This window comes from Miniopterus natalensis, chromosome 19 (assembly GCF_054644295.1).
Source record: "Miniopterus natalensis isolate mMinNat1 chromosome 19, mMinNat1.hap1, whole genome shotgun sequence".
Taxonomy (NCBI): domain Eukaryota; kingdom Metazoa; phylum Chordata; class Mammalia; order Chiroptera; family Miniopteridae; genus Miniopterus; species Miniopterus natalensis.
In genome coordinates, this window is record NC_142099.1 from 30,200,847 (window position 1) to 30,216,650 (window position 15,804).

At 51.8% G+C, this 15,804-nt stretch overlaps 1 protein-coding gene across 1 annotated transcript in view; it reads right to left on the reverse strand.

Annotated features, from left to right (window-relative positions):
• Positions 1-1,543: 1,543 nt before the first annotated feature.
• MAPKAPK2 (MAPK activated protein kinase 2) overlaps positions 1,544-15,804 on the reverse strand; it is a 43,645-nt gene continuing 29,384 nt past the window's right edge. Inside the window, exons 2-10 of the mRNA XM_087827665.1 lie at positions 6,432-6,571; positions 6,207-6,271; positions 5,846-5,925; positions 5,258-5,384; positions 4,599-4,674; positions 4,078-4,202; positions 3,701-3,786; positions 3,507-3,587; positions 1,544-2,936 (exon numbers count right to left, since the gene is read on the reverse strand). Of these exons, the coding sequence (XP_087683791.1) occupies positions 2,793-2,936; positions 3,507-3,587; positions 3,701-3,786; positions 4,078-4,202; positions 4,599-4,674; positions 5,258-5,384; positions 5,846-5,925; positions 6,207-6,271; positions 6,432-6,571 (924 nt within the window). The 3' untranslated portion in view covers positions 1,544-2,792. The remainder of the gene's footprint in view (positions 2,937-3,506; positions 3,588-3,700; positions 3,787-4,077; positions 4,203-4,598; positions 4,675-5,257; positions 5,385-5,845; positions 5,926-6,206; positions 6,272-6,431; positions 6,572-15,804) is intronic.

Here is a 15,804-nt window from a genome sequence, read left to right on the forward strand (position 1 = left end):
CCCTTCTCCCCTCAAGTCCCTTCTACCACTCTGTTCCCCCTTCCCAGGTTCCTGTCACTGCTGACACCTTCATAAGCCCAGACAACCTCTGAAAGCAAAACCTTATGCTGGTTCATGTGAGCAAGGGTTTCTAGAGTGATGAGTAGAGTTTCAAGATAGAACCCAACCACAGCGGCCCTTTCAGGAGCTCTGCAGGGACCACCCCGCCTGTGCCCACGAGCCTGAATGAAGAGATGCGATCTGGCCAACGGCTGAGATAAGGAGGCCTCGCCCCAGGCAGGAGGCATGGTCTGAGGACAGAGATTCCCCAGGCCTTGGGATCCTGAGTTGTGGTCGGAACCAGTGAGCTGTGTGACCTCCAGCGCGTTCCATCACCCTCTCCATCGGCTTCCCCACTCATGAAACAGGGTTAACCACCCTGCCTCACCCTTCTCCCCGACAGCGCTGAGGATCACGTGAGAAAACGTGAAGTTATTTAGGATGCACTATTTTACCGTCTGCGTGGGAAGGAGAGCAGTGGGGTCAGTACACCAATTTCTCCCTTTGGCTCTGCCACAAGCCAAGTCATCGTGTGATCTCAAACATCCCACTCGGGGCCTCAGTCGTCTTATCTGTTAATTGAGGGGAACAGGCCATATGAACGGAGGCCTCTTCCAGCTCCGATGTATAGTCTTGGTTTCTGCCTGGCACCTATCGCCCCCTGCTGGAACTTTCAGAAACTACACCAACCTGCTCCCCTGGTCTCTTTCGAAGGATCTGAACCAAATTACCACTCACCCTAGTCGCCTGGCTAGGCTGAGGGTGCCAATGTCCAGCTGTGGCTAAACAGGTGCAAGACTCATGTGCCAGAAAGCAACTTGGCTCCTGATTCAGTATTTGGCAAAAGGGCACGGGCTCCCCAGCCCTTATTAGAGCTCCCACCCTGTCCCAAAGGAGAGAAGCATTAATGTCCCTGTACCAGACCCGCCTGGCCAGGCCCTCGACAGGGCAGGCACTGGCTGCTGCTTGCCCAGGAGGCCCTCCTCTCCTCTTGTCCCCTCCTGTCCCCTCTCCTTCCCTTTGTCCCCTCTCATTCCCTCCTCCCCTCCTGTCCCCTCTAGACCAGTCTTCTCCCCTCCCCTCCCCTCCCCTCCTCGCCTCTCCTCTCCCAGGACACCCAACCTCTGCCCTCCCCACCCACAGAACCACTCTCCACATGTGAGAAGGGGAGAGGTGCGGGGTCAAGGGGCTGAGCCGCATGAAAGAAGAGAAAGAAAACATTTCAACTATTAAATCTGTTTAGTAAAGACAGTTTCACTCATACAAAACAACAGTTTACAACAATCTAAGTGCCGGACACACCATCAGACATGGGAGGCACTGCAGGCACTCGGAGCCCTTCCCCAGGACAGAGAAGACCTGAGTGCCCCTCCACCACCCTGCCCTGAGGGAGATGAACGCTGGAGTACTACTGTCACCCCACCCCTGCCCCTGCCCCAAAGGGACCATGGCACTGAGGACCTCTCTCCACAATGCCCCTCAGTAATACTGGGGGAGGGCCCTCCCCACCCTCCCCTCACTGGCCTGGCCACATGAAGCCAAGTTGTTTGGGGTGGGATTGAAGCTGCTAATGGGGAAGGGACAGAGTGGGGACATCTTTGGTGTGAGGACCCCCCCCACCCATTAGGCCACACACTGGAAATGTGTGGGAGGGCCATAGGGTGGTATTGCCTTGGCCTATAAAGGGGTGGCTTGCCAGCGCCCCCAGAGCCCAAGGCAAAATGCAGAAGCTTTGTGCCACTTATAAAGTGCCCAGGTTCACCCACATGAGCTGAGAGGCCTGTTGAGAAATGGCTAAAAATGTAAGAAAAAGAGACAAGAATGGTTTAACAATGGCAGAAGGGAAGCAGAGGTGACTCGGTAGTTCAGCGCCTCAGAGGACTAGGACCAGCACTAAATGGAGAGTAAGGGTCCTAGCGGTGGGCAGTCCAGTCTTCCTGATTTCCTGCCAGTGCTTAAGTCACTCCTCTCCACCTCCCGGGGCCAGCTAACAGAGACTGGCCATGCAGGGCCTGGCTCAGGGTCTAGACAGGCTCCCAGGCACGGTGGCAGGCCCGGCACGGGCAGGGCAGAGCAGGCCCGAGGAGGGAGGAGGTTCCTGAGCCACACAGGGCCCCTCCCTATGCAGCCCTGCCTGCCCCTGGCCCTACAAATGTGCAGTCCCAGGCACATACGCATGGGCACAGGTACACGTGGGAGCGCGCACACACACGCACAATCACACTCACTCCTATCCGTCTGGCACACTGGTGATGTCCGAGGGATCCAGTAGGAGGTGGGTGGCATCCTGGCCCCGGCCCTCATGGCCTTGAGCTCCAGGTTGCCTCAGCCAGCAAGGAGCTCAGGCTGTAGTGGGGAAATGGGGCAGTGGGACAACACAGGGAGATTCCCTTCAACAGTTTCCACAAATACCCTTTAACAAGAGGAAGGGGTTTGGGGGGAAAGAGGAGTGGGGAAAAGAACAATAAAAGAAGTTTCATAAAAATCCTAATTCAAATTACTGATAAAACTGCAAAAGGAGCACAGGTTCAAGAGCATCTTGCTCCCTCTCTCCATGCCCTCCAGACCCCCAGCCTCACCCTCTCTGGGGTGGCCAGAACCAAAGGCAGAGTCAGCCTCTCACGAGGCTCCAGGCTCCGAGCAGCCGAGGAGGAGGGAGGCAGCAGTGGACAGTTCTGTCTCTTCATTTAAAAAATATATTCAGGTCGAGAGTTATTGCTTGTCCTCCAGCGGAGAAGGACCTGCTGAGCGGGTCAGTGGGCGAGGGCCGCAGCTTCCAGGGCCCGAGCTTTCTTCCGCCTCTTCAGAAGCAGAGGGTTGGAGGCATCTTCGATCTTTTTTATCTTGATCTGCTCGTAGTCGACGCGCATTGTGGCCAAGGCACTGGTCATCTCCTCCTGGGGAGAAAGGGCAACGCCAACAGAGGTGTGAGAGGTGGAAGCAAAGGCAGCACGGGGGCGAGCAAAGCAGGCAGGGAAGGGGCAGGCTGGCGAGCGGGTCCGGGCCCAACGGCAGCCTCAGCCCTGGCCTGGGTCACCTGACGGCCACCGCTGCTGCCACTCTCCAAGAGCCCTCCAGTGACCCCGCAGGAAGCAGGGAGAGCAACTGGCCGAGGAGTCAGGAGACCTGGGTTCTGGTCTGCCACAGCCAGTCATTAGCTGTGTGACCTTGAACAAGTCATTGCCCTCTCTGGGCCTGTTTTCTCAACTGCAAAATGAGGACATAGTACCAGATGACCTCTCAGATCCTTTGAGAGACCCAGTGAGTACAGAGCTTGTAGGAAATGGCCAGGCCGAGTTTAGACCGAACACAGACTCCTCTGCCCCAACCTGGTCGGGGAAGCGGCTCAGAGTCGCGTCCTTGTGGTGACAGAAACACCCTGTGGCGAGAGAATGCCCCTCCCAGGCACCACCGCCAGGCACCCCTGAGCTGCCCCTCAAGCCCCTCCTGGCCTGTGGTTCCCTCACCTTGACATCCTCCCACCGCTCCTTGTCCTCCTTCAGGACGCGACTGGTGTGCAGTGGGGTCTGAGGGACCTTTGTTGATTGCTAGGGGAGAGAAAAGGGTCCAAGTGAAAGCCTGGGCAGGGCAGAGTCCCGGCTAAGCCCCCGCCCCCAGGGACAGTCCCCAGGACCCAGGTCTCTCTGCCTGCTGGGCTTACCATGATCCAGGGGTGGTTCATAAACTCTGTGATGGTCATTCTCTGAGTGGGCTCTGTTTTCAGCAGGTTCCGGATGAGCATCTTCACTGTGGGTGACAAAGGAACAGATCACTCAGGGGCCACTCTCCCTCTCCTGTTCCTCCCACAGTTTTCAGGAGGAAACCGGGGGCATCGAATGGGGGCAGACTGCCCAAGGACCCGCCCTGAGGACGATCTCGCTGTCCCCACTAACAGGCCCTACATGGCCCTGTGCCAGGCCCTTCACCCAGGCAGCGTGGGCAGACCCACAGCTACACCACCCACGTGAGACAGACGCCCACCCATACATGTGTGTACACACGCACACACACACACACGTGCACACGTGGGCCCTTTACCTTCCTCCGATACTTCTGACCACTCTGGGTTGGGAAATTCATACTGGCCCATTCGGATGCGAGTCTTCATGCCCGGAGAGATGGCAAGGCCATGGTTGGAATAGAAGGGCGGATAACCACACAGCCTGAGCCAAGCGGAAGCAGGGAGAGAGGGACAGAGCAGGTATTATTTAGGGGCCCTGCACCAGGAATAAGGTAATGAGCAGACTTCTCGTAAAGGTCACAGAGAAACTAGGGCTCGCTGATTCAGGCATAATACAGAAAGTCAAGCACAGGGCCCAGGATTCCACATACCAGGCACCTAAACCACACATGTCCCTGCCCACCACCTCGTTTACCTCTATCACTTAGCCAGCAGAATCCACTAAGCACTGAGAGAAGGGCGTGGGCAGGAGATTCCCCAGAAGGGAATGCTAACCTCTGCCTCTTTCGCTCGGCCCCCAGAGGTGCAGGCCTCCCCGCACCGCGTCCCCAGCCGGCTGGGCCCGGCCCCTTCCCCCCATCACTCCCGGCACACTTACAGGATATACATGATGACGCCCAAGGACCACATATCACAGGACTTGTCGTACTTCTCTGGGCCCAGCACTTCCGGAGCTGCAAACCAAAGGCCAGTGTGGGTGAGCCTGGCCTCGGACACGGGGACCTACCCAGTTTCTCTGTGGATGGTGCTCCCGTCCCAGCCCTTCAGCCACCATGATGGGACCACAGCTGGGGGTGGGAGGGGAACAGCCACAACCCAGCCCCGGGGTGAGATGGAGGAGAGCAAAGACCCTCCTCCAAGTGGAACCTAGGGCTAGAATCTTAAGATAATACAATTCTTGGCAAGAGCCTTTGAGACCCACGATGCCCATTTAATCTGACAGACACATTTGTTCATCCCCTGCCAGTCAGCAGGGCTGCCAGACCCCACTGGGCATCTGAAGGAGACGACAGCTCCTCCTGGGGAAAATGCACACGCGTGCAAAACCCTGCCTACGAGCTCACGCAGATAGTGCCCCATGACTCCTCAATCCCAGCCCAGCGCTGACGAGCCCTATTTCAGTTCAGGTCACCCCAGAACCAGCGCCAAACAGGCCAGAGGACATGCCTCTCCCAGGACCTGTGGCTTCTAGACGGGAAGAGGAGGGTCTGAGAGAAGCTCCCGGGAAGAATGAGTCCCGGCCTCCTCTGAACTTACCCACATAGTAAGGCGTATAACAAGGAGTGGTCAGAGAGTTGTGGCTGGTGGTTTCCTTGGCAAAGCCAAAATCTGTGAGTTTCAGGATGGCGTTGGGCCTTTTGGAAGTGTATAAGAGATTCTCGGGCTACAGAGAGGGACAGAGAAATCACAACCCTGCTGTGAGGGGCTATCGGTGATCAAAAGGGTAAAGGTGACTTCTTTCCTTCCTTCCTCTGTAAATAGCCTTTCGTCTAGCCCCTATGATCTGCACACCATCAGCTATCCATGACCAGCTCCCTGCCTTCCCAGAGCTTGGAGATAAGAGATTTAAATACTACAGGGCAGAGAAACCACAGGTGTTGCTGTGCAACACCAACTGAGGACCACAGGCCGAGCAAGGCCACAGGTTCCCAACTGAGTCTGGGGGTTTCCCAGGGAGGGCAGGCCCTGTGGAGCAGAGAATGGCTCCCTGCCCCACAATGCCATCAGGAACCAGGCAGCAAGGCAGCAGGACAACTCCGGCAACCCTTCCGAGGGTCACTATGATCCCAGGGACCTCTGCAGCACCGGAGGGGAGGGTGGTTAGGCATGATGAACAGCTGGTACCTTGACATCCCGATGAGCAATGTTGATCGAGTGCAAATACTGAATGGCCTCGCCAATGCTCTTCATGATCTCTGAAGCTTCTGCAGAGAAGGAAAGAAAGTCGCAAGTGTGTCATTAGGTTTGAAAATTCAATACACCGGTTCCTCTACCCCCCGCACCCCAATGCAGCCTACATCCACCGCCCACCCCAGAAACCAAGACACAAGAAGCCACCTAGCTCAGCTGAGGATGACAGCCCTGGGGCCAAGCTGGAGAGGTAGCAGGCCTCAGCGTGATCACAGAGGGCAGGCGCTGCCGTGGGCCCCCTCAGAAACCCCTGCCCTGCCTGCCCACAGCCTGTCCCACAACAGACCCTTTATACCTCTTTCTGTGAATGCTTGGTCTCCTCTGTCCTGGATTCGGCTAAAGAGTTCTCCACCATCCAAACTGAAACAAAGCCATGGTTAGATCTGGGGAACACAACACCCCACTACCACTCTCCATCATTCCCACCCGAAAAATCAAGTATTCACACTTTAAGCTTCAGGGCCCATCTGGGCAGTTCTCAGAAAGTGGGGGGCCTGGGCAGGGAGGGAAGGCTGCTTACCACTCCATGACGATCAGCAGGCACTTCCTCCCCGCATACAGATTCTCATAGACGTCCACAATCCGCACGATGTGCGGGCACTGGGAGGCCCGCCAGTGTAGCTCCACCTCGCGCCGGGCCTTGGGGCAGTCCTGCAGCATCTACAAGCCAAACAGCCTCCTGAATAACTGTACTGTCTCTGGAGGAGGACAGCTGGCTGCTGCCCGGCATGGGCCTATTCCAAAGCCCTGGCCCATGTGCCTGCTGACAACCCCAATGATGCACCATAAACTCCCCACTACAGCTGACCCTCTAGCAAGCCAGCCCCTTGGCATTTTCCCTGGCAGCTCCTTCTAAATCCTGACTCAGAGCTTTTCAGCTTCCCTATCTGCTCTAAAAAAAACCTCAATATGACCCCTTGGGGCCTTGACAGTCTACCCAACTAAGGGCATCAAGTCTATTCTTGAAGGCAGGCAGCAGCTGGGCACTGGAAGATAGGGGTAAAGCAGGCATGGGGAGAAAGACAGACTGAGGAAAACCAATCCAATAATGGAGACAGGTCTAGGGAGAGGACACACTCAACAATTTATAAGACAAGGTAGCCCCACAATCCCTCAAACTCAGCACACCAAATCCTGAGCAAGTCTTTTTACCTCCGTGGTATACTTCATTCAACCAACAGATGGCCTCGGAGTCAGCCTAATGTAGTTCGAATCCTGGTTCTCACCAGGTCTGCAACCTAAAGCAAGTTATTTAACGCACCACACCTCATTCGCATCCCCTAATTCCTTCATGGACTAGGTGGCCAGGGGCATTCGAGGAGCCTGGATCCCTCATGAGCATCAGGGGCTGAATCTGGACTAGTTTAAGCCAGTCTCATTAAGTCCAGGCCCTTTACTACTGACTGGCTTGGGAATAAGCCTAAGACCTAATGTTGGCCAAGCAGAACTTTGTAGGAAATCTGCTGAGAGGCCTCTTAAAGGGAGTACAAGGACTGTACATCACCTCTCTGACATATGGCACCTGGGACTATGGCAGTCACCTTGGTGCTGTAAAGGGAAGCAGCCTAAGAGGATGAACCAACACACTGAGGAAGGCAACCAGGAGAGGTGGCAACTACCTGGATCCTTGCTGATATCACCACACATCCCTCATGACTTCTTTTTGGTAAGAGCCGAAAAGCATCCTGATACATCCCTTTGTAAATGGAGATGAATCTGTTTTAAGAATTAAATGAAAGAATTCTACAAAATGCCTAACAGAGTGTCTGGCGTGTGCTCAACAGTAGCTGTCATTCTCATTACAGAATGTCTGCTTAGTGCACAGTGCAGATGCCAAAATAATTAACAAAGGACCCTCCTACACTTACCAACTCCATGGGAAGTAAAGATTAGCGCTATAGTACACACCCCACAGCTCTGGAAATTTAGAGGGCTGGGGTGTGAGGGACGCAGTCGGGCTGAGAAGGAACTGGGCAGGCAGAAGGGAAGGCTGACAGGCAGGGGAAATAGAGGGATCAGGGCTGACTAAGAGGGAGAGGAGTTGGGTGGGTGGGGTGGGTAAGCTAAGACATGCTGCAAAGCGTGTGAAGCTTGTAAGATCAGATGGCCAAGATGGAGTTAGATTACAAAGGGCAATGAAAGGCAAACATGGGAATTGCCAAAAATAAAGCTAGTTCTCATTTATGCTGTGGTCCATGATATGCTCAACCTTGTCTAATTTTACAGTAATTGCCATTTTACAGGATGAGGAAACTGAGGCTCAGACAAACAACGTGTCCCAGGCTCAGATTTGGGGAAAGGCAGGGAGTCAGGGTTGGAATCCAGAACAGGTGGATTGCAACGCTCAAGCCTTTTCCACTACACACCACACAGCTTTTAGAGAAGAAATGGAGGGCCGACCGCCAACTGCAGACTGACTTTGCAGAAGCAATCCCCAAACAGGTGCCCAGCTAATTCAGGCTTGAGCAGGCTAGAGGGAAGATCCCCATGGGGTCACACTGTCACCTAGTGGCCATATGAGGACACTGCACAGGTCCTGGGTTCTGCCCCCCTCAACTTCATTCAGGCCAGGACAAAAGTTTATTTTCCTTTCCCACACTCTATGAGGAGTAGGAGGAGGCACTGATTGAGTTTATGGGCACATAACTTAATTCCACAAGCATTCATTGAGCGCCTACCATGGGCCGCACATTGTGCTGGATGTCAAACCAAATGGAAGAGTCCGAATCTGAAAGAACTCAGGCTGGGGGTGAGGGGCACACTAGGAAGGCAGACATAGAGAACACTTACAACCACTGGGATAATGTGCTTGGGACTGAACAGTTAAAAGGATTCAGGAGCAACAGTTCTCAGAGCAGCCAAACAGGAAAGACCTCTAGCGCCCCCTACAGGCACATAGGAACTGAGGCCTGGAGAAGAAACAGTTGTCAAATTTACTCAGAGGCAATATGAGATCATCGATCAACTTCTGGTTGCATCAAAACCTTGGAAGGTCCTTACCTTTCTGTATCTGTTTCGTATCTGTAAGTTAGCGGTATAATACCTACCTGGCCCTCTCCCTCTAGAGCCATTGTAAGCATCTAATGAAATACAACCTCTAAGAGCGCTGTTATCAGACAGGCACTCATCCCTGAACCAGCAGCATAGCTGCCACAGCACAGGGGCCTCTCCATCACATCTGTGCTGAGGCTGGAGCACATGGTATAGCCAGCACATGTCATCAGCAGGACTGTAGGCTGGGTTTCTGTCTGTAGCCTGGTGACCACCAGCTGAGAACCAGCTCCAAGCTCTAACCAGCCAGAGCTGTGCTATATTAAGAAACACCAAGGCCAAACCCAAGAGCAGGCCCCTCAGCCCTTCCTGAAATCAGAGAACACCCTCACAGTTCTGTTCTTTCTGCCTTAGACACATTAGAGTATGTGGCACAAGGCAAAAGAGAACTGCAATCAGTCAGATAGCCCAGTTCACATTCCACCTACAGGCTTGCACACAACTCTTCACTAGGAGCCGGATGGACCTAGTACAACACGCCTGGCCTTGAGAATCACAACTCGCATCCCAGTTCTGCACTTGTGTCAGGGAAGCCAATCTACATTTCTGAGAAGGGGGTCCTCATCTGTAAAACCAGATTCAATTTAACAAAATAAGGAAATTGGAAGGAATAGTCTTTTTCAATTCTAAGAGAAATGTAGTAAAAAATTTCCCATGAAGACCGGTAACTGACATCCAGGCACATGTTTATCAGAAATCCCTGAATGGATATGAAAACTAACGCAAGCAGTGAAAGCAAGACCTTCAAATCAGTCTGGAGGGCAGGCTGGCTGACGTCATGGGGCAGAGCCAGGAAGAGCCAAAGAGGCTTTGTAGACAGCTGTGGTGAGCAGAGAGCCTGGAGAGAGGAAATCAAGAATGTGCTAATCTGGAGTACAGGACTAAGTAAAGAACAGCAGGGGAGGTGCCTGAGCCCCAAGCCAGAGAGGAGAAACAAGGAGAGAAAACAGGACTCCCGAGGTGTTAACAGGGGCAACCAGCAGGGATGCGGGTGGCAGGTTCAACCAGAAGCCAAGAGAGTCACCTAGAAAAGGCTCTACCTCTCTGGCAAGAAAAAGGGGAGCCCGGCCGGGCGTGGCTCTGTGGTTTAGCATCAACCCAGTATCTAGGCGATCGGGATTCGATTCCAGGTCAGGGCACATGCCTGGGTTGCGGGCTTGGTCCCCAGTGGGGGGCCTGCAGGAGGCAGCTGATCAATGACTCTCTCATCATTGATGTTTCAACCCTCTCTCTCCCTCTCCTTTCCTCTCTGAAATCAATAAAGATATATTTAAAATTTAAAAAAAGAGAGAGGCCAAGAGGCCCAGGACTACAGCCCTGAGGGCCTTAATCTGAAAAGAGAAAGTGTCTCCCCACTAAAAAGCCACACAGGCCCTTAGGCAAGGAATGCCTGGAAGGGCCTGTGAAATATTTTAAGCCCATGCTAAGCCTGGATCAGATACTGTGACTTCCCTCCTCCCTCCAAGTTTGCGTCTGCAATTCTCTTGCACCCTAGGAAGATCCCTGCATGTGCAGCAAGTGCTAGGCTGCAATGCCATAGACAAGCCCATCTACCAGTGTGGCAGGGGCCAGGGGCCAGGGGCCAGGCCACAGCGTCCATTGCCTGGGGGGACCTCTAGGGTGAAGGTGGCAATAATGGAGATACAGGAGCTCTCCCAAAATACTGTTCCCTATTGTTCTGTCTTTGCCAGAACCTGGAGGGAGGAGGGATGGTCCCACTTATCTCCCCCACCAATCTTCCCTCATGTGCTCACATGAAAAGACTGGAAAGTAGTCCGCATCCCAGCCTAGCTGAGCTAGAGAAGAGAAGAAACAGAGCCCAGGACTGAGGCCCTGCTCACCGGCAAAGAAGATTCGAGAAGACAGGAAGGAAGAAGCCCGGGCCCCAAGGGAGCATCCCCTGTGCAAGCTCCACCACCACTTACCAAGAAGTTTTTAATCCCTTTGTGTGTCAGTCTCCTATCTGTTAAATAGATAATAATAGTACCTATCTGTTAAATAGATAATAATAGTACCTATCTATAGTAATGAATTAACACCTGCTCATTATGTGAGCTACTAAGAATGGTAGTGGGCACATAGTAAGCACTGTACTAGTGTTTGCTATGGTTGTTCTGCCCCCCCAAAGCCCCTCCCCACTGTTAGAGTCCCACTGGGGTGGGGAGCTGGAATCCCATTCCTGCCCCATCTCATTGCAGGTGTTAGCACTGGGCAGAGGAGGGACCCAGAACACAGAGGGAAGCAGGCTTTGGCATGCTAGCCCGAGCTCTCCAGCCCCCTCCCTACTCCCCCTAACTGGACAGCTGGGGGCGGGGCTGCAGTGTAATGAGGAGGAAGCCATCCCTTCAAAAGGCTGACCGGTGCCAAGCGTGATGCAGAGTCTGAGTCAGGCGCTGTGCCGGTGCGAGGCGCCTCCTTGTTAAACAAGACAGCGTCCGCACTCCCAGCAGGAAGTGAGGTAACCTGCCATCCCCCAAGCTGTACATGCAGAGGGCTGAGGCTGACCAGGATGCTCTTCCAGGTAGAAAAGGGGAGGGCCAGGGACGGAGGCTTGCTGCTTAGCACACAGCAGGTGGCCAGCAGCAGAGGCCTCAGATCCAGAGGAGCAGGGAAGAGGGAGCCCCTGCTTCCTGGGAGAGCTCTGTTACTTCGGTGCCAAGTAGCCGGAATGGGGAACCTTCACAGCCACCTGCACACCCACCCCCAGAGGAAGCATCCTATTTTATAAATAACAAAACTCAGGCTCAGAGACACTAAGCGATTAGTTCAAGGCCTCTCAGCCAGTTGTCCGCGGCAGGGCTGGAATACGAACTCCATTCTCACTGTTCCCAAAGCCTCGTGTCCACCACCCATGGCAGGCAAAGGGAATCAACAGCCAAAAGTGGGGGCTAAAAACGGGCTTATGCCTTAAAGTGCAAACCCTTGGATCTTGAAATTCCTGTTAGAATTTTACCCTAAGATACTCATCACAGATGGAGCTTTAAGAAGCTTTAGTAGATATATATACCTAGAAATGGCTAAAAAGCTGAGTGCCCAGCAATAGCAAGAAATTTATCTACACAATCTATAATCTTTAAAATGATGCTTCAGAATAACATTTACTGGAAATGGATTCCTAAGTATCTGTTAGCTTCTCAGTCACCATCATTGTCACAGTCTATTTTCTGTTTTGCAGCACAAATCCCAACCTGTAATTTCCTTAAATTTATTTATCAGAAAGTATCTGACAGTAAATGGAAAAGCAAGTTATAAAGCCTTATGTACAGTACAGTTCTATATGTTTATTTATATCTGTGCATATACATATACACATAGATATGCATAGTATGTGTGTGTATCTATAACAGGAAAAGCATTCGTACTCAGTAAAATGTTAATAGTAATTCTACCTGAAAGACAGGACTACACATAACTTAATTTGTTTTATTATATCTTTATTTTCCAGGCGATCTATAATTAGCATATGTACTTTTTATAAAGAGGCAAAGAAGCTTAGCTCTCCAAGTTTTAATCGGAAGCTGTCATCCATATCTCTACATGACCAGGGAGCAGCAGCTCAGGACTTCCAGGCAGCTCTGCCAGGCGACTCAGCCACGCCAAGTCTATGGACCTAGTGTCTCGGAGTCTTGAGCAAGGAAGCAGCTCAGGCCCAGGGGAGCAGGTAAGGAGAATTGTAGTGCAGCTGTTCAGTCTCCAAGATCTTTGGCCTCTCCTTTCAGCCTGCAACCTGGGGAACTGGGTCCCCTACAGCCCTGTACTAGTGAAAATGGGAGGCGTGAGGAGGTCACGAGGCTGCAGGACCAGTACACAATGTCCTTACATCACTTATCACCTCTGCCTCCATCCCTGGACCTGGAGCCAGGGAGGGACTTGGGGAGGAGACACAGCACAGGCAGTACTTAGTTTCACCTTCCCAGAATGCTAGCCCTCAGCAAAAATCTGGAACATCCAGTAAGTGCCACACGCTGGTTTGGAAGGTGCTGGGATATAACAGAGAACCTAACAGTAAGGCCTGTGCCCTCCTTGGGCTTACATTTTAATGCATGAGGTACACAATAAAGAAGTGTTGTTGTTTTTAATTTTTAATTGCGCATTGTGATTTGTGCTGCGAAGGAAATAAATAGGGAGCTGCCACAAAGTCAGCACTGGTGGTGGGGAGACTCTCATCCCCCAAATTACAGGGAGCTGCTGAAAGACTGGGAGACGTGTCACATGTTTCTTTTCATCTAGCCCAGCTCAGGAACATAGAGATGACACTCAGATAAGTCTGGATTGAAATGATGATTTTCCTCTACATCTCCTGGGGGCGGAGAGCATGCCCCATTCCTGAACCTCCACAAAGCTCAGTGAGGAGTGACTGACAGTCCTCCCCTAGAAACTGATCTAAACATAAATCTCACAGCAGATTTTTTTAACCTTATAAGGTCACCATAATAAAAGATACACAGAAGTACATCATTGGGGTCCCTCATGTTGGCTCACATATTCCCTAACATTTGGCTAGGAGGTAAAAGCCTTTACTTGCTACTGACTTTCATTCATGTGACGGGGGAAATCCCCACCCAAAACAAAGCTAAAACCTACAATGGGAAATCCAGTTCCAAAAGCCTTAAAGCAACGGGGCCACCGTGCCCAGAAGATGAGCACAACCTGTCCTGTGGTCCCCGTCTTCGACCTCCAGGACCTTCCCGGGGCAGCCACAGAGGACCAAGGTTCAATGAAAAAGCAAGAGCCTTAAAAGTCACACTGTAAATGGCAATATTGTTTAAATATTTGCAACACATGATGGATTAAAGGTTAATTTAACTCTGGCAAATCAATTGTAAAAGATTAACAATCCAATATAAAAATGAGCAAAGAATTCTTATGTCAAAGACAAATAAACACAGATAGCCAAATGGAAGCTACCTGACGCAACTCGTTTAAAATGTTCATAAAAACAATGATCACCATTTCACCAGAATGGCAAAACTTTTAAAATGTTTGACCAAAAACATAACAAAATAAAACTACTGGGTTTATGCAAAGATCTGGGGAGGAAAACAAAATCTCATATAATCAGTAAAGATATAAACCAATGCATTTTTAGAAGAATTTGGTCATATCTATCGAAATTGTAAATGTTCAGACCTTGGACCCAGCAACTACCCAGCTAAGAAATCACCCTACGAATATGTTCCTAAATCATTTTAATGGCAAAAAGGGAACTGGTATAACCTACATGCCCGCCCCAGCGATGCAATGGCAGGGATACGTAGGCCAGAGCACTGGGGCCTGTGGGAGAGGCCACACCTCCGCTGGGGGAGAGGTGTTAACAAAGGGCAGGCAGACAAAGAACAGGACGACACTTCAGCATCATCGTTAATGTTCTAATTTTTTTAATGGAATTACATTCACATTACGCAACTGGCTTTTCAAGTATAATCAGAACGACAAGAAGCAGACACACCAAAAGGTGTCATTGTGTGTTTTGGTTTTTAAGGCAGAGGGAGGAAGATATATGAACTTGTGGATGCTTAAAATTTTTCTAGAGGAACTTACCCCCCCCAAAAAAAAAAAATGTTAACGATGTTAACCACTAGGGTACAGTAGGTACTAGAGAGAAGACTAGATTGGATTTATCTATTTCTTTTCTTTTTCCCTTTTCATTTTATATCTCGCTACTGTTTAAATACCATCTGCATGTATTTTTTAATTAAGTCAGGGATTTACATTCTAATGGGCAGTTTGCCTCAGGTCTTACTTTGACCCCTGACCTGACAGTGGCACAGTTACACATGTCCCAAAGAAAGCCAAGCTTCCTGCTAGAGAGAGAGGTGAGCGGAGACGGGGGGACTCCCACGCCAGCCAAGGAGGAAGGGTCTGGGGGAACTCAAAGTATGAGGGTAGTTCAGCTGATGTAAAGGCCTGGCGTCTTCCTGCAGAATTTAACCAAAATAGGAGAAAAAGCCAGCCAAAGGCCCAAACCACCACTGCGGACCTCTCCCCGAGAGCACTGCAAACAGCGGGGGGCCGGCACTCCCCAGTCTGGGGGAGGAAACCGAAAGGCTGGACGACACAGACAGTTCTGTTTCTTCTAGCAGCTGACTATGGCTTCAAAAGAGAAAGAGGAATTTCCAAGTATTCTGTGGCAACACGTGTCAGGTGCACTTTATATATAGAAAACAAGCGATGTGTAAGCCTCCTAAGAGCTCTCTGAAACAGTCACCTGCTGGCTCCCTTTACAGGTGTGACCACCAAGCCTAGTGAAGTAACCCGCCCAAGGCCACATGCTAGAAGGTGACAGGGCCAAGACCCAGACCCAGTTCAGACTCTATCCTCCAAGTTCTCTCTTTTTTTTTTTTCACTACAAAGGCAGCTTTGCAAAAACCCTGAGCTGCTGACGCCGGTTCACTGCTGCCCCGTCTCTGCTCCTAAGCGTCGCCCTTGCCTGCTCCGCTCACCGGCCTCTGCCCGTCATCCGGGAGCGCGTCGGGCCAGCACGGAGCGCTGCGGATCGGAAGGGCAGCCCGCACATCCGAGCAAGGCTACTGCGTGGCCGACGGCAGTGCACGGGCCTCTCCCCCTAAGGACACAGGCTAGATGGGGGCGAAGGAAGCACGCCGAACTCCCCCGGCTGGCTTTAAGCCAAGATCTGAGCGGCAGGGGGACAAATGCCACGTTCTTTGTAGCACCCAGGTACGACTTGAAAAACCACAGAGATGGAGAAACTACCGAGAGAAAAAGACGGAACGGGGTCAGGGACACTGCTTCTGGCCTCCGCACCTCCATCAATGCGGCCCGGTACAACTGACCACGCAAATTTAAATTCTCAACTGCAAGTGACAAAGGCCGTCTCTTCT